Source organism: Callionymus lyra, chromosome 2 (assembly GCF_982586985.1).
Source record: "Callionymus lyra chromosome 2, fCalLyr1.hap1.1, whole genome shotgun sequence".
NCBI classification, from domain to species: Eukaryota; Metazoa; Chordata; class Actinopteri; order Syngnathiformes; family Callionymidae; genus Callionymus; species Callionymus lyra.
The window spans coordinates 32,634,699-32,656,325 of NC_141819.1; the positions used below are offsets into that span (position 1 = coordinate 32,634,699).

Below are 21,627 nucleotides of genomic sequence, written 5' to 3' on the forward strand. Positions count from 1 at the left end.
ATGAGCATGTAGTCACTTATATTTATATACACAGATAGTTTAAGAGATTTACCATTTAAAAAAATCAAGTACCTGAGTTAGTAGTGTTGGGGCTATTAATGAATAAAAAGTAGTTTTCCCATTTCTCTCACTGGTAGAGTATGTAAGAGAGACGTTCATAGGCTGCTACAACTCCCAGTGTCGAAAACGACAATATTAGTGGTTGTAAAGTCCTTGTATCCCCCTGAGTTACAATTAATTTTCTTCGCAACATTAAATCATTTTCCACCCATTATTCCAGAAGAGCCTCTAGTGGATTCAAATCACTCAAGAGAGAACATGGAAAAAATATAAAGCAAGATTTCATTGCTATTTTAAGGTCATTATCAGAATCAGAAACTTGTATTACTATTGTTGTGAACACAACATATCATTTTTTGTTGTTGTGGCAGTACAGAATAAAAATGATTAAATAAGATAACACACAGAATAATGCGATAGAAAAACAGAACCAAGCATGAAGGCAGCCATATAAATGGATGACCCACATTTCTGAGCAACAGCATATGTACAAGTCTATTATTAATACATTGAGGTTTTTAATAAGGCTACTGAGAAAACAGGCCTAGAGAAAAAATCTTCCAGCTCTTCTAGGAGAATACACAAGTCATGTGAAAGATGTGCTGTATTTTCTCCAAGGTTTGACCCAAGGTTTCTTCACAGTTGGATATGCCCGTAAAAACCGGCTGACGTCCATAGGCAAGTTCCTGGTGACAAGTCCTCCCTGGATTTAAAATTTAAAATGTAAAAATAATTAACATTGACAAGAATATTAAGTGTACAAATAAATAATATAATGATCATGGAATTAGAATACCATATGCTTTCATTCTGGGTATAATTTGAAGCAATACATGTTTCTACTTTCAGATATATAGTTGTTTTGTATTATAAATGAAAAAGATCCATGACATGTCAGCTGCAGATTTTACCCATGTGATGCAAGATAAGAACAACCAGATGGCGTGCACATGACATGTAGTCCAGACAACCAAGAAACGACAGGAAAGTGTCAAGACCAAGACATGAAAAGTGAAAAACAAGACCTTTCCAGATCAATTAAAATATATATATATATAAAAAATAAAAAGTACATACGTAATACATACAAAAACAAGACACTACAATGCACACAGTTATAATCTTCCCAAATAAAGTTATATGTGTTTCTACTACTTTTGGTTTGTTGTATAAAGAAAGGCAAATTGCAGGCATCAGACGTCGGTATGGAAGGCACCACTTACTAAGTATCTGTGGTAACTTTAATATAAGCACTAATTACTATAACGTAGAACTACAAAAATGACATCGATAAAATCAACCAATTTGGACGCAGTTTCGCGTAACGTATTAATCTTGAGAATTAATTTTCGCTTTCCAATTCTGGTGTTTACTCCCCCCCTCAATAAGTGTCTAATGGAGCGGCCCGAGCGATGAGACTGCCATTTTAGCCCAGTGACTGCTAGCAAACGTCTAAAGTGGGAGAGCAGTATATCTCTGGATGACAACTTCTTATCTAACTCTGACGTATCGTGAGTGCAAAACTGTCGACAAATTAAAAAGAAACGTATCTGTTAAGAAGCACACATTTAGTCACAATCCTCAATAGGTGTGGCGTGTAAGCAAAGGGTAAGTTGGTTATTTTTGAGTTACCAAATGCAGCTGAAGCTAACTAACGTCACTGTGACGTAGGGCTGTGACTTGTCGAGACACTTGTGTGACAGTTTTAACTCGCATCGTTCGCCAGCTTATGTTTGGGTTCTTTCTGCTGTCTTTTACCAGAAGAGTTAATCGTTAAAGCAATATTGGAATTTCTTACCGGTGGTTATTTGAAGTCAACAACTACCCGGTTTATTCGTGCATCTCCACCCACTCATATGTTCCTCAGAGTTGGCTATTAACGTTTCAAACTACATGTTAAAAATAATATCAGTGTTTCCAAGTAAGTTAGTAAACAATTATTTAGAATTAAACAGACTGCCTTCGCTCGTGTTTAATTCTAAAGCAAGGATTGGATGTGCATGGCAACTACCTGTATTTGTCTATATATCTAATTGATGTATTTTATATATCTAATTGATGTATTTTTCTTTTATAGTCTTTATTTTTGTCTTATGTTAAAGTTTTCTCCTTTTGTTGTTTTATGTTTAATGTTGCCTCTTGGAATTATTTAGGTCCATTTAAATGATTTCCCCCTGAAATATGTACAGGCACCTTAGGAAAAATGTTGTGAACAAAATTTAGTTTTATATTACATTGCACCTTCTGACTGCTCAATTTATATATACAATGTATATAAAATAAGATTAACATTTCATTATAAATAGCCTCACTTTTAGATTGGTTCTAATTCATCTTTACACATTTTCCATTTATTATTCCACTAGAAACACAAGTCATTTGTATATCGACAATATTTGTTTGATACAATTTAAACCACTATGATTGGAGTAATTTCCTGACCTAACCACTAAATAAGTGGGGAAATGCGAAAGTATCTATTTACATATTATTATAAAGTACTCTGGAATTAACTGGAAGAATAACTAAAATATTTATGTTCCCCCCTTTAACCCTTTTCTATTGCCCAAGTTCTTTTGGGAAGTAAAAATAATTTGTATGAGAACATTTTAAATTTCAAACTAAAAGGGTTGTTTCCCCTTTGTGAGTGGAAAATAACAATTAAATTTTGGATTCTGACGGTGTTGATTTTATTCATCACACACATATGCAATTAAAAAATACACATTGCTTGATAGCTTTATTTTGCTAACTTATTGTCTCTATGTTCTGGTCTTGGACATATTTTACTCTTTCCTTTAGAAATGTCTACTTTTGGAAGTTATTGTTGTTTCAGTGTCCTTCTATGTTAAAGAGGTTTTTTTGTTCAAAATTCTTGTGTATTTGTAATTGTATCTGTGTGTCTGTCTTTGCTGTACATGGTCTCTGTCTCTATGTTTAATAGTAGTATCAAGACCCTGGATGGATTGCCTGGACCCTGAACCCCTCTGTGTTTCTCCAGAGCAGACTGTACAGACAATACCTCTGGCTTCTCTCTCAGAGGACTACAGTTTGGTAATAGGGGGGTAAGTAACCTTTTAAAATGCAAAATTCTGCTTTTTTGGTGGCTTGGGTTGTTCAATAATTAATTGTATATCCTCTAAACCAGTGAGAGTAAAAACAATAGGTATTTGAAGTCAAACAACGTGTTAACCACAAGGTTGAATATTGAATTTTTCTGTGCCTTAGGAATCATTTACGTCTGAGTACCTTTTGTATTTGAGTCATCAATTGTTAATTTAAGTCAAACACAAGTCTTTTGTTGTGCACTAGTTTATTTTAGTCTTATAGTCAAATATTTACCTTGTTAAGTAGGCTTTAATGAAATATCAGATAGCTACAAAACCCACTGTATGTATGCATTTTCTAAACCATATCTAGTATAGACAGATAGATAGATAGATAGATAAAACATGTTATTGATCCCTCTGGAGGGTTCTTTCGGGAAATGTTTTTCCAGCCAGCACACAGCAATACAGAACAAGAACAATAATCTTCTCTTCTTCTTGTATAAGGTTGTATCTTTTATTCAATTTAGTTGATAAACAACGTCATCTGACATTTGGGATGTTTCCCCAGCCACTAGATAATACATAAACCTCCTGTGAGTAGGACAATGAGGCAAACAATGCTATCCCTTCAGGCCGGAACTTATTTGTTAGCCCTACTGTGTGACTAGTCCAGGGATTAGCCACCGACCGTTGACTGCTATTCACTCACTCTCTCATACCCTCTGTGCATTGGCCCTTATCACCATCAATCTGACACGGTGTTTATCTGACGCTGCAGCTGTATCTGCTGGGCTAGGAGAAATTCTCACAAAGACCATGGGTCATCAGCAATTTGATTGTGGGACCTAAAACTGCCCATACTCCAGCCCCAGGGATCCCAGAACCCCTGTTTCGATGCAGTGATTGGTCCTAGTCCCAGAACCTGTAGAGCCGACTCAAAGGCCTGTCGCTTTTTGTTTGTTGGTCTTTCTTATTGCATCTTCAACCAAGGTGTTTCTTTTTTTTTTTCTCTTAATGGGCCTTACGTCCAGTCTACCGATCCTCCATGTGGATTGATTTGTTGCAGCCCAACGTTTGTTTCTCTTGTGCCTCAACTTTCATCCTTCCAAGGACTTGTCAAGAATACTTTCTGGAGTTTATTTTATTCATCTGATTTTTTTTTTGTCTGTTTGAAAAAAAAGAGACAAATTCTTAGCCTCATGGCTTCTTTTAAACTGGATTTCCTGCCTGAAATGATGGTGGACCATTGTTCTTTGAATTCTAGTTCTGTGTAAGTAACTACTTTGCCACAATAGTTTCAATGCTTATGTTTTTGATTGGAATAGTTTCAATGCAAAGAAAACGCATAGTTGTTAAATATTTTTGAGACCGTCTCTTCTCTGTTTAAATTTCTTATTGGTTGGTTATTAGACATTCTATGTTCTTAGTCCATAATTTTAAATCTTGAATTATTGTACCGTATAAGGTTCAGAAAAACATGTATGTATCTTGTGTGTGTAAGTTGCTGTCATTTTAAGACCAAATTAGAAACACAAATGACAGGCTATGCATCGGAAAAGTAATTTGATTTGTCCTCCTCCTCATTTCACAACCTGAGAACTCGGCTTGTTTGCTGGTATAGTTGCTGCAACATAATGCATTGTGTAGGAAGTAAGAATGAGCTGACACTGATTTATATAAATGCAGAAAGGAGGGATGAACATTTATATTTTTTTGATACCTGTTGCCTTTTGGAAAGTTTGTCCAGAACGATCCTGTAGATGTTATATTGCGAAAATGTACTTGCATTTAACATCATCATCATTATAATGGGGTCACACAATTTTTGCCTGTAGGTTGTCTACATGCATTAAGTCACATGTTGAACATGGCATGGTCAGGTAGCTATGTATCAACGGATTATAAGCTTTTGTCTCATACATTTACAGAGGCATCCTGAGGACAAACCCTGGCTTAAGATGTTATAAACACATTATCACGGGTCTGCACCAGTGTTAAACTCTACAAAAACAAAACATACAGAGCAGCTGACGGAAGTGTTTAACTTGTTTAATGACTTGCAGCTAAACTGAAACCTCATTCATTGACTGGGATGGATTTCTAAAAAACATGTTTCTTTGAAACTGAGCAGAACTTTTTAAGTGGCTCTTAATAATGGTCAGAAACATCATTGTTTTCTTTCTTAATGCAGAGTAGAGCCACCTCAGGCAAGTATAGGAAATCGTATAACAGACCCTGACTGATGGAAGTTCTCTCTGTCAGAAATAAATGGTGGTTGTAAAAACTTTTTAAAAAAGTCATAGTAAAACCCAACTGTTTCATATCTTGTTTTTTCTGTTTAGTGGAAAGAAGATGAACGGGTCACTGGACCACCCTGACCAACCAGATGTGGATACCATTAAAATGTTTGTGGGCCAGATCCCACGGTCTTGGTCTGAAGACCAGCTTCGTGAGCTTTTTGAACCATTTGGAGCTGTATATGAAATAAATGTCCTAAGAGACCGCAGTCAGAACCCTCCACAAAGCAAAGGTTAGTAATATACTTGCACTCCCAAACTTATTTGATCATGTGCATTATCTGTTTGCCCGTCTTACTATGCATTGCTAACTAGCAGAGTAACACAATATTTACAAAATATACTTAAATGAAGCTTTCAGGAAATGTAGCTGATCGTATTGGGAATACATTACTGTCCCGGAGTCACGGCTGTTTTTTTTGTTTTTTTTACATTATTTAAATATTTGATGGATAAAACTTCATAGTGTTGTGGAATGATTTTAATTTGAATTCATATTAGTCACAGGGTTACTAATGTTTGCTTAACTCAGCACAAACGTTTTTCCCTGTTTCTGCCTCATTTTATTAATTGATGTTTTTAATGGCATTATACAGTCGAGGGTTATTTTCAAGATGGTAAAAACTACCAGTATTATTGTACATACTTATGGTTTTATTTCCCTGCAGGCTGCTGTTTTATCACATATTACACACGTAAATCGGCACTTGAGGCACAGAACGCTTTGCACAACATGAAAATTCTACCAGGGGTAGGTGACTCTACCACATTCTATATGCTTTACAAATCTAGTCAAATAAGTATGCAATTGTTCACCTTTTTCTGTCATCATTTGTCTCTGTCAGTGAGTGTACATGTTCTCATGTGTTTCAATCAGATGCACCATCCAATCCAGATGAAGCCAGCTGACAGTGAGAAAAACAATGGTATAACCCCATTTATCCCCTCTTTCTTAGTACTAACAATGACTACCAGCTCTGTGTATTGGCATAAATCTGGCGATATGATGCATATCACGATACTGAGCCAGCAATTTGATAGATTGCAATATTTTGCGGTACTGTAAAAACAAGGATATATTTGTAGTATTTTCAGAGTATTTGATTCCTGCGTTTCAGCAATTTGGTTTCATATGTTTTGAAACCAAAATGTGCCCAAACAACAGCTTTAAAAAGTTGCTGGTCGACTGTATCATCAGTCATCATCTGGAACTTTCGGTATTTCCTTGTTCCTTTAGCTGCGGATGATGTAATGACTACTGCTATCTAGCGGCTGGTTTAATTGCAACACAAAAGTGAACACTGCTGTGAATATTTGCATGTTAATTGTAAAATAAAAATGATTATTTTTAACACTTTATTGAAATATAAATCATGAAATAAATATCATGTTAGAGCTGGACTGAAGTGAAAATGCTAAATTTGTTTAAAACAAATCTAGTTAGCAGTAACTGTTCCATCAATCAATAAATGTAACGTTTGTTTTTACCGCAGCTGTGGAAGACAGAAAGCTTTTTATAGGAATGATCTCGAAGAAGTGTAATGAGAACGACATTCGACTGATGTTCTCTCCATACGGACAGATAGAGGAGTGTCGGATACTCAGAGGCCCGGATGGTCTCAGCAGAGGTAAAATGCTCATGTTTCTGTAGAGGATGTAAATTGTTTTTGCTTTAAATGTAAAGTATCATCTTTAATAAAATCAAACCAATTTAAGAGTAGACATTAGGTCTGTTCTTTAAACCAACTGGCATACATTTATCTATATTCTATTTTAAATCTGTATTATTTAAGATAAAACTTTTAGTCCATAATGTTATTTTAAACAGTTTTAAGAGGAATAACCATGTAAATAACATTCATTTTTCAGGTTGTGCATTTGTAACATATACTGCCAGACAAATGGCACAGTCTGCAATCAAGTCCATGCACCAATCACAAACTATGGAGGTAAATTCAACATCAGAAATCATAACAGGGAAAGGTTCCACACCCATAGTTTGCAACTTACTAAGTAAATCATCTCTGGTGCTGGTTTATAGGGATGCTCATCACCCATCGTGGTGAAGTTTGCAGATACTCAAAAGGACAAGGAGCAGAAAAGAATGGCTCTCCAGCTGCAGCAGCAGATGCAGCAACTCAGTGCTGCATCCATGTGGGGAAACCTGACAGGACTGAGCAGTTTAGGGCCACAGTATTTAGCAGTAAGTTTGTGTTTGGTTTTGCGTCAAAGCAAAAGCAGCATGTTTTTGCATTTGGATGAATAATACTTTTTCTGCAGCTTTATTTACAGTTGCTTCAACAGTCAGCCTCCACTGGAAATTCACTCAATAACCTCCACCCGGTATCCGGTAAACATACTTTTCTAATTGTATATTATGTTTTAAAAGTGCTTGGATTTATTAAGTGTGGGAATGGTTAGTATTACATTTCCAGTCAGGATGGGTATTTGTACAATAACTACATGAGCGTGTTAAGTTTACTGTGGTAACCTTGACAAAAACGATTTTTCTTCAGACCAACAACCACTTTACAGTAATCCAAGTCTGAAAAACAATGCTGACATCAAGGCTTTAAAGCAGACATGTCAAGCTCAATAATGTGAGAGGCAAACAAAGTCAGAGTTCCGGACGGAATCAAATTTCATTTTATTGTAAAGTAGTGTATACTAACTGTATTTGACAAATACTTTATCTTTTAAATCTATTTCCTCTCTTTGGAAGTTTACAAATAAATTGTGCACAATTTAAGCCTCAGCTTGCTAAAAAACAGCCTGTCCAAAAGTTGAAATATGTAAATCTTTTTGAACCTCATATAATGCATTGACTTTAAAATGGTTTCTGGTTCACTATCACATAAGTGTGTCCGTGAAGGTTCTCATTAATCCAGGTCATGGTTATCCAAGAGGTTGAAAAGCAAGTCAACTAGACTGTGTAGTTTCTAGGAAGAAGTTTCGCAGCTCATCTGAGCAGGAATTGAAGAAGCTTATTCAGATGAGCTGCCAAAACGTCTTATCACTACACAGTCCAGTTGACTCGCTTTTGAACCTCTTGGATATCATATTAGTATTCATTGTAAATGATTAGGAGGATTTTAAGAAATTGGATTACGTATGACAAGCAAAGATTCACACCTGCATCAAGTAATTCGCTTAGAGGAAACAATCTATAAATAACGAAACTATCTTTTTAACACTGAAAATGGAGTATGCTGGCGTATGCATTCTGAATGGATAAAAACACAGAAATCTAGGTTGATTGATTAATGGTAGTAAGTTAGTGCATCTCATGATTCTTTTACATAATCTACATTTATTATTATTACTTATATTATTATCAACTCATAAGCTTATATTAGATTAATCTCCAGGATGTTCAAGAGCACATTTAATGTTGTTAATAGAATTAACTTAAAAGTATTAGAAGTAAAGCTGACAAGTTGAATATGTAAATTTAAAATAAGACACGCTTTTGTCCTGAGTTTATGCATTTCTCCTTAGGTCTTAATGCAATGCAGAACCTGGCGGCATTAGCAGCAGCAACTGCCACGCAATCCACATCCTCAGGCACCAACGCCATGACCACATCAAGTAGTCCTCTTAGTGCATTAACCAGTTCAGGTAAACAAAGAATAAACAAATGATATTTTTCATTTCACAGATGCAGTGTATTAGGATGGAGACCTAGTTAAGATTTACTTAAATTACCTTATAAAAAATATGTGGAATTTAGTGCTATTTCACTTTTTGTAACTGATAAGTTGGTCTTGTCTGCCATCAAATTAAGTGTGCAAAAGTGAACGCTCCTTTACTGGTATTTATTCCCATTTAAATACATTGTATGCACACATCTTACTCTTTCCAATCATAATTACACTGATGTGGTTTATGCCGTGTATGAAAGGGGGTCAGTTGTGTTGAAGTTTTTTAATTTTTTTAATTTTCTTTGCTCTATTTCATTTGCATTCTCGTAAGGCACATATATTCGTAAGTTACATTTACTTATATTCATTCCAACTTAATGTCCATAGTGTGAAGAGCAATTAAACATCTGTAAGTGAAGACTTGATGGTTGACGATAAAAGTAAGCTATTACTTTTGCAGGCTCTTCGCCAAATTCTAGCAACACGTCCTCTGTGAACCCCATGGCTTCCTTGGGAACCCTGCAGTCTCTGGCGTCTGGGACTGGAGGTGGTCTAAACATGGGATCCCTTGCAGGTATTCTTCCTAAACAATGCTTCAATGTGTAATGATGGAACAACCTGGTGCTAGCAATTAACTATAAATTTTTTTTAGCATCAATAAACTCTTATTTTTATACGTAAAACTTATATTCAAGCCTTTTCCTGACAGGGGACCTTGGTGGTGGAGAATTTATTGATGCGCTGTGACATTCCTTGATGCTTGATACAATTGACCGATTGTAAAAGTGTGTGTGGTTAGGATAAATAATATTTCTCTCTGGAAAACCGAAGCTTTCTCAGGCACATTTTCCTAGTAAATATTTCCATTAAGAGTTTTGTACAAACTGACTCATACTAATGAGTACAAGAGAGAGGTCCAAGATCAATTTATGAGACACTCTAATCATGTTAGTTGCCCTTTAAATAACATTATTTTATTTATTATTATCTGAGTACTTGGGGAATAACCCATCATTTATATCATCACGGGATGATGTAGTTGTTTGGGATTTTCTGGGGGTTTTAATACCATGTTTTTCTAAATTTTACAGGTATGGCAGCTCTAAACGGCAGCCTGGGCTCCGCCAATTTGTCCAACAGTTCAGGAAACACCATGGAGGCACTGAGCCAGGCTTACTCAGGCATCCAACAGTATGCAGCCGCTGCCCTGCCTAGTCTCTACAACCAGAGCCTGTTGTCTCAGCAGAGCGTCTCTGCCGCCGGCAGCCAGAAAGAAGGTGTGTTGTGCAAAGATGTCCCACTCTGTCATTGATGTATAAGAGCTTGTATAATGGAGCAAGATGGAATGACTGTTTTCTGCGGTTAAACCAAAGATGTTTGCAGTGTTTAATTACCTTAGTCACCGTCATAATTCCCTAAACAAAATATTACTTTGAGACTATGTTAAACCAAACTTTCTGGTCATCTCCTGAAGAGCATACTAGCCTGAAGTTGAAAAAAAGAAAAAGTACATTAATCCCTGAAATCTACTGCAAGTAGAAATCTATGAACATTTTGTAAATGTATTTTTTGCCACATAAAAAGGGAATGAGCATCACTGCTGGTTTTGTGTTTGTCATGCACCGTTTTGTGTTTTTCTTGTGGTCAATATCACCTTGTGCTAAAAATGCTGTTTGTTTTTAATCTGCTGCATCAGCCAGTAACACTTGCACTGCCGGTAAGATACTCCACTGTCTGTCTGGCATGATGAAAACATTCATACTATATTACAAATAAAATGTATTATTAAAAAAATAAAATAAATTATAAAATTATCATTTTCCTAGCATGATACTCGTCATGATCAGTTGTGCTAAGAAATGCAAACATAGTTAGTTGATGTGATGTTTTCGTTTTAGGTCCTGAAGGGGCAAATCTGTTCATCTACCACCTCCCTCAGGAATTTGGAGACCAGGACTTGCTGCAGATGTTTATGCCCTTTGGAAACGTCATCTCTGCTAAGGTGTTTATCGACAAACAGACCAACCTCAGCAAGTGTTTTGGTAAGTTTAAAGCTTGAAAAAGCTCATTTAAATGCTACTTAAACATGAATGGGTTTTTTTAAGGTTGAACCCCAGAAACATTTAAATGAAGTTTCAATTTTGTAGTTCATTATAATCATTTTGTTGTTACCCATGTATGTACAATAAAAGAAACAAGGTAGTTATTGTGAATAGTGAAATATGACATTGTTCTGTCATATTTTCATTTTAAGTTGCATGACTGCTAACATCTTGCTACACACCCTAATTCTTTATTATTTTTAATTATTGAATGTTAACAGTTTATTTAAAGAGTTTTTTCACAAACGGTCACATACAGTACAAAAGAGGTCCAAGATCAATTTAGAATCCCTTATTAGTCCCGCGAGGGGAAATTTGGTAGTGCTTTTGACAGCCATTCACACATACTGATGGGAGTAGGCTGCACACTTGCGCACACATTCTCAATCTCAGTAATCTTATTTTTCTTAATTACATCTTTGGTTCTCTTTGTGTGAACAGGCTTTGTGAGCTACGACAACCCGGTGTCCTCTCAGGCAGCTATCCAGTCAATGAATGGCTTCCAGATTGGCATGAAAAGGCTGAAGGTGCAGCTGAAGCGCTCCAAGAACGACAGCAAGCCTTACTGAGGGTGCGAGTCACCAACACTTAGCTAGCAGGGTTGTACTTGTGGTAAGTGAAGAGTGAATTGAACGCCTTGGAAAGGTAGACTGAGGAACATGTTTGTGCATTATAGGATATTGCCTCTCCTGCCTTTTTATCACTGATCCAGACAGAGGCATGTTTATAGCCAGACTGGATTCTTTCTGTGTTCTGTTGTGAAAGATGCACTTTTTTTCCTTTTTCACCAAAGAAGAGAAACTTGTGTATTTTCCTTTAAGTTGAAATGTTTGCTGTGGTACTTTATTTAAAATTAAGTTAAGTGTTTGGTTGTGTTACACATTGACAGTTAGGTGCCTAAATATATTTGTTCTGTTTTTTTTCTTTTATATTTTTCCCCCTTAACTCACTTTATTCACTGCTGAACACCAATATTTGTTAGTACCCCCAAAATTGTCCTGGGAATAGTTTGGTGTAAGGGTTTACCTTCTAATACACTGGTCAACAAGATTCGTTTGAAAACTGACACACACTTTTTCTAAGCACATCCTCTCACTTAATAATTGCTTACTATTTCTTCTCACTGTGTTTACGTGAATATATTTATTATTTTCCTCCTCGGGATTAAGTGGAGTAGACTGTGTTTAAAGCTGTATTTATTTGATTTTGGGTTTACATAGGCAAAATTGGAATCATCTGTCAACCTTTTGTCATAATCATATTGTTGCAGTGCGTTTGAAGAAAGTAACATAAAGCTACAGTCACTATTTGAGGTCGTCGTGTAACCTGGGAATGCCTTTACAACTGAGATCAGCTGAGCGACAATCGTATCGGAGCATATAGTGAATGGCTAAAAGCCTTTGGTTGGAAAATAGTGGTTGACGTACCAAGTTTTTATTTGAGGTAGATGAACAAACATAAATAATCAAGAGACTTAATTCCTCAAAAAGTTGAAGGTGTGTTTTGAAGGTGGTTTTGTTCTGGCACTGCTGCAATAAGGATAAGCTGATGCGTCCAAAACTTTCAATACTGTGAAGTTTGGTGCCAAAAACCAAACCTTGTAGATTTTGATGACTCATGTTATTGTTCATATCCAGCCCGTTTTGTTTTAAGCTTTCATTTTAGATTCGGGTCTTATGGCACAAAATTGGACTCCTTCAGCTTCAGGTTAGCAGCCCACTGACCTTTGGAGGTTGATGTATCTCGGTGTCTTTCACTGGATTTCCTCTGTGATAAGATGTCCATGTCAAAATCGCTTAGAGAAACGCGCAAGTTGCTCAAAGGAAATATATTTTTTTTATATACAAAACTCAGACATACGATGTATTTTCAAAATGATTATGCCTTTTCTATTTTTATATAGGTTTTATACTTCTCCTGTGTGATGGGGAACTATTTATTGCCTAAATTATTTATGAGATTATTTTGAACCAAAGACGTCTACAAAGTGATCTCCTGGTGTGTGTGTGCTCCGTGTGTGTTCTGTTTGCTGCTGTGTATTTAGGTCCATCTTTTGCTCTATAGAAGCTCATCTTTGTTGAAGCATGTTTATATATTAATAAATGTTTTTACCTCCTAAAGACCAGATATCATAGTTTATTTTAATTCTAAAACATGTTGCATTTGCTGTAATTAAACAGCAGACATGCATTATGACATTTAAAAACACTGATAAAGGCTTACTTACATCTTATATTGTCACTCAAAGTTTTAGTATTTTAATGCTTGATTAAAAATTATTTACGCACTCTTTTGTCCTTCATTATGATGAGCACACAAACAAATTAAAGAACATTTTCATAAATTGCCGTAGCTGTGTCCAGGCGGCTTTAGCTATGAAATGGTTTTTATTTTTTGACTACAATCTAGTTGTGTTAAGTGAGGAAGAAAACATGCATTCTCTCATTCGTACCAAAAATTGATTGATATAGAAAAATAATCATATGGAAAGATAATCTTTCTTGGAGTAAGTTGGTTCAGTCTTGGATAAAGAAGTGAAAATGTTGTAAACCAAAATATTTCCTTGCCAACAACAAGGAAACTATATCAATTTTTTTTAAAAACAAACAAACCAAAACAATTGTTACAACTCCAGTTGAAATCCTGTAAAGTGGGGTGACTGTTTCGTGGAGGCATTTAATGGTTGTACTTACAAAGCTGCCTGCTTACAAGAACCTCAGTTGATGTTGGCAAGTTACTGAAAGCAAAAAAATAAAATTTTCAGAAGACAATTTGTTTTATTTGTTTGTTATTTCAACATTACTTGTTTCCCCATTAAATTATTATCCTTAAATAATCTACTTCTTAATCTGCCAAAACGTAAAAATGAGTTACACAATCAAGGATCTGATATTTCATATTTACATCAGGGAAGCTTGAAATGCTGAAAAACTCATCAAATTGAATAATCACCTGAGAACATGTGTGAATCACAACCATATTACAGTCCAGGCATGCAACTATGGAAAACTTATAATACTGTGAACGTTGACGGGAAACACACACGCATGCACACACACAACGTCACTCATCTGAAAATATTTATATTTTTGTTTTAACCATCTCATGATATGGTTTTTACGCGTCACCTTGTAGGGATATTTGCTAGGTACAAATGTGGTCCCTGTGTTCCTCACATGTGACTTACTCATGTGTGACATCTTCATCCACCTCATTCCCTTTTTTTACATGTATAATTTGGATCATTTTTTAATTTCTTTCTGTCCAGTCTGTGTTCCATTGTCTTGTTTAACCTCAGTTTTGTCTCTTTGTTGTGCTTCTTCTGTTTTTGTTGTTTCTAGATCTCTTCCTGTTTGCCTCCTTGCATGTTGCTGTGGCGTCACATTTCATGGCCTTGTCTTCTGCACCCCTGTGACTCTCCACCTTGTGTTTAATCTTCACCAGGAGGTTTCTTTTCTTGTTTCTCATGTTGATGCCGCCAATCTAGGCACAAGAGAGGCTGCGACAGAAATGCTCAAGTCCTTTTGATTCACTTTCATAGTGAGTCTGATTTAGAAACGATAATATATTTTGCCTTAATTTATTTGTGGAAATGCAGTCATTTACGTGCCCAGTCATTAGGTTTTGTTGTGGTTTTGTGTGAATGCAGCTCACTTGTATGTGGGCGTGTGTGTTCAACCTTGTTTTTATAAAAAGGTAACTATCGGAGATTTTATGCTGACGTTTAAGAAGGTAACACTGACTGTTGAACCATTATTGGTTTGACGTACATACACACACATGTCTGCACTGAAATGCTTGGCAAAATGTGATCGAGTTTGTGTTAACATAAATAAACTGGTGCCAAATTTTCTCAGTCTCCGTTTCATGTGTCGATAGAAATATTATTCATTCTTGATGATTCTTGACAGGATAAATCAGAGCAGATATTGTTTTTTGTTTAACATTTGTTTTCAATTGTAAAACAGCTACACACTTGTGCAATATTTATCATAATAAATTGTTCCAGGTTTGAAGAAACGAGTTCTACATAGTTGTATTATGTCACAATTGGATTAAAAAATGTCCTTTAACTAAACCTTTAAAGAAACAGAAGTACTTTTGTTTATCACAAACCCAGCCCAGCTTCAAAAATAACAGCTTTGATCCTTGTCAAAAAACATGTAAACTGTTTCTAAGTAAAAACCATGCGTAGGCATATGAGTTCAAACACTCCCCTAACTCTCCTCACTGGCATCCACCTACCATCTTAATAACTCCCTGGTCCAGAACTCAGCAGTGAGGCAGTGACATTACATAACTCCAGTGTTTCTGCACTGGCTCCCTGTACACACTAGAATGTAATTTAACATTATATTAATACATTTGATTGTAAAATTGACTTGACCATTGAGCCTCCTCAACCAGGGCACCTAGACTTAGAGATACCAACCATAAGAAATACATGTTTGGCTAGGCCACTCCAGAACCTTGATATGCTTTTTACGAAGCCACTCCTTGGTTTTCCTGGCTGTGTGCTTTGGGTCATTGTCATGTTGGAAGATCCAGCCACGACTCATCTTCAATGATCTGACTGAGGGAAAGAGGTTGTTCCCCAAAATCTGACAATACATGGCTGCAGTCATCCTCTCCTTAATACAGTACAGTCGTCCTGTCCCATGAGCAGAAAAACACCCCCAAAGCATGATGCTACTACCCCCATGCTTCACAGTAGGGGTGGTGTTCTTGGGATGGTACGCATCATTCTTCTTCCTCCAAACACGCTTAGTGGAATTATGACCAAAAAGGTCCATTTTGGTCTCATCTGACCACAAAACTTTCTCCCATGACTCCTCTGGATCATCCAAATGGTCATTGGCAAACTTAAGACGGGCCTTAACATGTGCTGGTTTAAGCAGGGGAACCTTCCGTGCCATGCATGATTTCAAACCATGACGTCTTAGTGTATTACCAACAGTGACCATGGAAACGGTGGTCCCAGCTCTTTTCAGGTCATTGACCAAGTCCTGCCGTGTAGTTCTGGGCTGATTCCTCACCTTTCTTAGCATCATTGAGACCCCACAAGGTGATATCTTGCATGGGGCTCCACTCCGATTGAGATTGACCGTCATGTTTAGCTTCTTCCATTTTCTAATGATTGCTCCAACAGTGGACCTTTTTTCACCAAGCTTTTTGGCAATTTCTCCATAGCCCTTTCCAGCCTTGTGGAGTTGTACAATTTTGTCTCTGGTGTCTTTGGACAGCTCTTTGCTCTTAGCCATGCTGAATGTTTGGGTCTTACTGATTGTATGGGGTGGACAGGTGTCTTTATGCAGCTAACCACCTCACACAGGTCCATCTGATTCAGGATAATACAGTGGAGTGGAGGAGGACTTTTAAAGGCGGACTAACAGGTCAAAATTCTAGCTGATAGACAGGTGTTATCTGTATATATATATATATATATATATATATATATACAAACGCACAGAAATATATTCTATACGAATTATATAACTGTACTGTTCTCACATATTGCATGAGTAATTAAACTGCACAAAGGCGTACAGTCCACAGATGTCGTGTAAAAGAAAAAGTAAACAATCTTGCAATAAGGAAATATGTGGTAAGACGTATTTCAGGTACTGTATGTTGTGGAAAAAAATGGAATCGTTCACTACAGTCGTTCTAAACTAAATCAACAGCAAGAAACTAAAACAAATTAACATTTTATTTGGCGAGCAATATTTTTTGTTTTATTTTATTTTTACATTTATTTATCCTGTGTGATGAATAGGATTGTTGTTTCGAAGTATTTACATAATATCAGGTTAAGGTCCCTCACACCATCCGATTGTACATTTTAGCATTGTAAATAAAGTTTCGTTGAAAGGGCTGTCACTTCCGGGGTCGCTGTCGTTTTTTTTGCTTCTTCGTTCTAAAGCGGATTCTACGTAATCTAACCGACACGAGTTGTGTAACTGTGTGTGAGGGAATCTGGGATTAAAGAAGGTTCCGGTATCTCCGTCAATCTCTCCGTGAAGATGGCCAGCAGCATCACCACTCAGCGGGGACAGGTTTGTTTGTGTCCGCCGCCACCTTTAGCTTCGCAGGCTGCTTCCTCTATTGACAGCATTGTGGGGAGCTAGCAGAAATAACTGTCCAAAACACAAGTTCTGCCTTTGTTTTGATCACATTTGTTAACAATTGTGGATCTTAATTTCAACAAATGTGTTCGGTGGAGTTGACAACCAAGCAAAAGGCTAATCGCCAATGCTAACTGTTGATGTGATAGTTGTATCTTTGGTGCTTGTTCCGCAGATTCGATGATCGTCTCTGTCTGAGACGCAGTTGAAAAAAAAAAAATCGCCAAATTATACATTTATAGGTTTAATCATTTTCCGTCCTGTTCGTGGAAATGCTTAAGTTACTCGCCATTGTACACCGTTTATGGGAAGTTGACTGTAGGGACATGGATGAAGATAACATATTACATTATCCGCCTCCACCCCTTTATTTGTCCAATATTTTTCTTCAGGCAGACTTTTGAAACCTTCTCTTATTTGTATCTTATCGACGTCCTAGGTCATGTGACTGTGAATACTGTCCCATAGAAAGCTGATGATTCAGCACTCTTATAAGAGGTATAATAAAGGTATACCATACTCTCCTTTGGGTTTTGAGAAATAATGACATTTCAAATTTTGAAGTAAACTCATAGTTTTAAGGAGAAGATGATGTGTAAGAGGATACATGTATTTTAACTAATACATGTTCCTCCTGTGATCCTGATCATGTCGTTATGATCGTTTATTGGCTAATCCTGCCAAGAATTTCTGAGCACTATTTATTTTTTGAAGTCATCAAAGTGACCAGAATTGGCCCGCCTCCTCCATTGAGCTGTAGTCTCTTTCTCTAGTATATCCATCCATTCATCCCACACATGCTTTGTTAATGTTACATTAATGCTTATAATCACCGAAGAAGTGATGTATTTAGTGATTAATTGAAATCAGTTAAGCAAATTATTAAATACCTGCACTTGAAAAACTCTAAACGAATTTTTAACAACTGTTATAAATGTCAAAGTTTCCGATAATGCAAGAAGGAAAGACAACAATAGACTCATCCTCATTTTTGTCAGCAGGGGAAGTGTCACATGACTTAAGAATGTGACAAATGAGTGACACAATAGCAACAAGAAGGCCATTATTTGACAACAAAAAGTATTAGCAACTGTTTACTTTAAAACAAAATACAAGTTCTATGGCTCGCATGACTATAGTCTGTCCGCAAGTAAAGATCAAGGGATGTAGCTAAACTTAATGGCTTTTTTATCAATCTTAATGTTTGTACGTTCCTGAATCCAGTGGTTGTATATGTGGTGATAGGATTCCTTCCTCAATTGTTGTAATGGAGGGATATTGGCAAACTAAGTTTGTGGTCTCTTCTGATGTAGGTGTATATTGGGGAGCTCCCGCAGGACTTCCTGCGTATAACACCCAATGAGCAGCAGCAGCAGGTTCAGCTAGATGCTCAAGCAGCCCGGCAGCTCCAATATGGTGGCTCCATAGGCACCATGGGTCGCCTCAGCATCACGGTGGTTCAGGTAAAGCCCTCCACTGCATCCGTTTCACACGACAACTGTCGGATTAAAACCCACACACTTCTTATTTGCTTCTAAGGCGAAACTGGCAAAGAATTACGGCATGACTCGGATGGATCCGTACTGTAGGGTCCGCCTCGGTTATGCTGTATACGAGACGCCCACAGCCCACAATGGAGCAAAAAACCCACGATGGAACAAAGTGATCCAGTGTACGGTTCCTCCTGGCGTTGACTCGTTCTACCTGGAGATCTTTGATGAGGTTGGTATAAAACAAACCCTTAAAACACATCTTTATTTTTGTTTAACCCATCCTATCTTTGACGTTTGCGGAATTATACCTTTTTTTATTTCCCTATGTCATTGATTGGTGATCCAGAGAGCATTTTCCATGGATGACCGGATAGCCTGGACTCATGTCACCATCCCTGAGGGCCTGAGGGAGGGCAGTGTGGTGGACGAGTGGTACAGTCTCAGTGGAAGACAGGGCGATGACAAGGAGGGCATGATCAACCTGGTTATGACGTTCGCTGTAAGTAACCAAACCACAGCTCTAATTACTACCTTTAGTGAGACTAGATAAAAAAAATACCACTTTCAAACAATTACCTTGCATAGTACAATATAACAAGTTAATGTCAAGAGAAAATATGATGTTTTCTTTTCTTGTCTGTAAGTCAATTCCAGCCGGGATGATGAACCAGCCAATTATCTTGATGCCATCAGTGTACCAACAGGGAGTTGGGTATGTCCCTGTAGCAGGTCAGTCATTCCACCATTTATTGGATTTTCTGAAATATGTTGAGTTTGTTCTCTTTGATTTAACTATTAAGTTCCAGTCAGAATCCGCTCTTGGGTAATGAAACTGTATTTCAATGTTTTTTAACGTTACCCTGTTGACCTGAAAAAAATCAGCTGTTAAAGTCAGTGATTGTTACTCTGTTTTTGACCCAGAAATATTGTTGTTGGAAGTTTAAGTTACAGTGTGATTTTTTTTTTTTTACCTGTGTACCCTCGTAAGCTTCAACTTTACATAAACATGCCACTGACGTGCAAATAGTTGATCTCATGCTCTAATAATCTATATTGTAAAAATGTTATAAATCAGTTTTTTACCCAGTCCTATTTGCGACAAGCCTTTATGTGTTGTAAAAAATTTGAGCAAAAAATGATGCATGTGTCTTTCTGTGCCCCCAGGAGTCCCAGCAGTCTACAACCAGGGTGTGGTGCCCATGACAGTTCCTGCGGGTATACAGTCTGTGGGGGGTCAGGGCTCTGGGTGCAGTGAGGAGGACCTGAAAGCTCTGCAAGACATGTTTCCAAACTTGGACAAGGAGGTAGTTCGCACAGTGCTGGACGCACAGCAGGGCAACAAGGATGCCGCCATCAACTCGCTACTTCAGATGGCCGAGGAGCTCTAACTTCGAGAGACATCGTAAAAACGGACTTGCCAACACACGCTTACACTTTAGACGTAAATATATAGGGAAACTGCCGACCCCTTGCACCCACGCCACCCTAACTGCTTAATTCAAACAAAATGTCTGTGTCTATGTGTCTGATGCCTCAGCTAAATGTACTGCTGCCTCTGCCCTCCACACACCACTACATTTCAAGGTGTGAAATGCAAAAGCATCATGAAAAACCGCATCAATAATGTGCCGTAGAACCAGTGTCTCTCCGACTATTGAAAACATCCAACGGTTATTTTGTGACTCTCGATTGTTTCAGACAGTTCTCTTCTGTAATAGATTGCAGCCCAACTAATGTTATACGATAGAGAGATAATTACTTAACCTCCGTTTCAGCATTTATGAAGGCAGACTTGCTTTTTGCCAAATCACCTTATGAGCTATTGCATGTATCAAAGGCTAAACAGAATCACAATCTGCTGTTTTGATCCTTTCAAAGGACGGCAAAACAGAGGCCAACTCCTAACACCTCGAAAAAATGGTAGGTCTTGTAGGTGGACGATTGTGAAACTTCTCACAAGCTGGTGGAACAGATGTGGCGTCTTGTAGCAAAAGAGATACGACATATAGCCCCCCTTGCCCTCTCATGACACCATTGCTTTATACCTGTTTTATTGTTGCTCGATTTATTGTTGAAACACTTGCTTTAAGATGAGACTTTGATGTTATTTTTAGCCGTTTAAACCATTCACTGTTTCAACCTCACTGATGTGAGCATGTTTGTTTTTCTAAAATAAGAGGATGTGAACGGGGCAGTTTCTCATTTTCATGTATATCCGATGAAAACAATCATTCATGGCAGAGATCGCTCTTAAATATTTAGTCTTCAAACTAAAATTATTTATTGTTGGAAGTATTGATTAATGTTTATATGGACATGAGGATTGTATGTGAACAGCCAGAAGACATCCGTGGACATCTGTGATGACGTAATATCTCTAGGCAAAAAAAAGAGTGAAAAAAAAGAAGCTATAACTCACATTCCATCGTCACCTGTCCAATGGCGATCTGTTGATTCCTGCACGAGTTCTGAAATTTAAATGGGCCTGGAATATGATCATTGTTGTTGAATAGCTGTTGCTAATGCAAACATATATTTTGTTTAATATGAAAAATAAATATTGTGGTAATTATTGTACTCATGAGAATTGTTTTATTTTTTTATTTTTTGGCTTGAATGAAAGCTACACCTAAGTAACTGTTCTTAACTTCCTCAACTCCTACTGATGTACCCAAAATAGCCCAGATATTAAGAAATTCTAGGCCTTCCCTTTTTGGAGAGTGTAAGTAATACTTTAATAGTGATGTTGCAATTGGAAAAAAACACAAAAAAAACCCTCTTTGTACCCTTAGCTGTGCCCCAGAAGGCTGTTGTTCATCTTCCTTCCATTAATAATATATTGAAGTTGTCCTGCTGGTG

The 21,627-nt window shown here is 37.1% G+C and overlaps 2 protein-coding genes across 8 annotated transcripts; both read left to right on the plus strand.

Annotated features, from left to right (window-relative positions):
- The first annotated feature begins 1,497 nt into the window (after nt 1-1,497).
- On the plus strand, nt 1,498-15,002 carry celf1 (cugbp, Elav-like family member 1). 7 transcript variants are annotated; one of them, XM_087784763.1, is made up of 16 exons: nt 1,498-1,668; nt 3,005-3,125; nt 5,453-5,640; nt 6,076-6,158; nt 6,285-6,333; nt 6,901-7,035; nt 7,277-7,356; nt 7,449-7,610; nt 7,688-7,757; nt 8,906-9,025; nt 9,509-9,622; nt 10,140-10,325; nt 10,745-10,765; nt 10,947-11,090; nt 11,592-11,762; nt 14,492-15,002. In XM_087784763.1, the coding sequence occupies exons 2-15, from the start codon at nt 3,022-3,024 to the stop codon at nt 11,717-11,719; spliced, it is 1,584 nt and encodes a 527-aa protein (XP_087640889.1). In that variant the 5' UTR covers nt 1,498-1,668; nt 3,005-3,021; the 3' UTR covers nt 11,720-11,762; nt 14,492-15,002. The 7 variants fall into 7 exon arrangements, with proteins under 7 accessions (XP_087640889.1, XP_087640888.1, XP_087640894.1 ...); XM_087784762.1 differs by having other exon boundaries at nt 11,592-15,002; XM_087784768.1 differs by having other exon boundaries at nt 3,062-3,125; nt 11,592-15,002.
- A 2,042-nt stretch (nt 15,003-17,044) lies between these two features.
- Nucleotides 17,045-21,345, plus strand: tollip (toll interacting protein). The gene is made up of 6 exons (XM_087784770.1): nt 17,045-17,206; nt 18,589-18,738; nt 18,815-18,997; nt 19,115-19,267; nt 19,413-19,497; nt 19,933-21,345. Exons 1-6 carry the CDS (start codon nt 17,174-17,176, stop codon nt 20,154-20,156), a joined length of 828 nt encoding a protein of 275 aa, XP_087640896.1. The 5' UTR covers nt 17,045-17,173; the 3' UTR covers nt 20,157-21,345.
- The last annotated feature ends 282 nt before the right edge of the window (nt 21,346-21,627 follow it).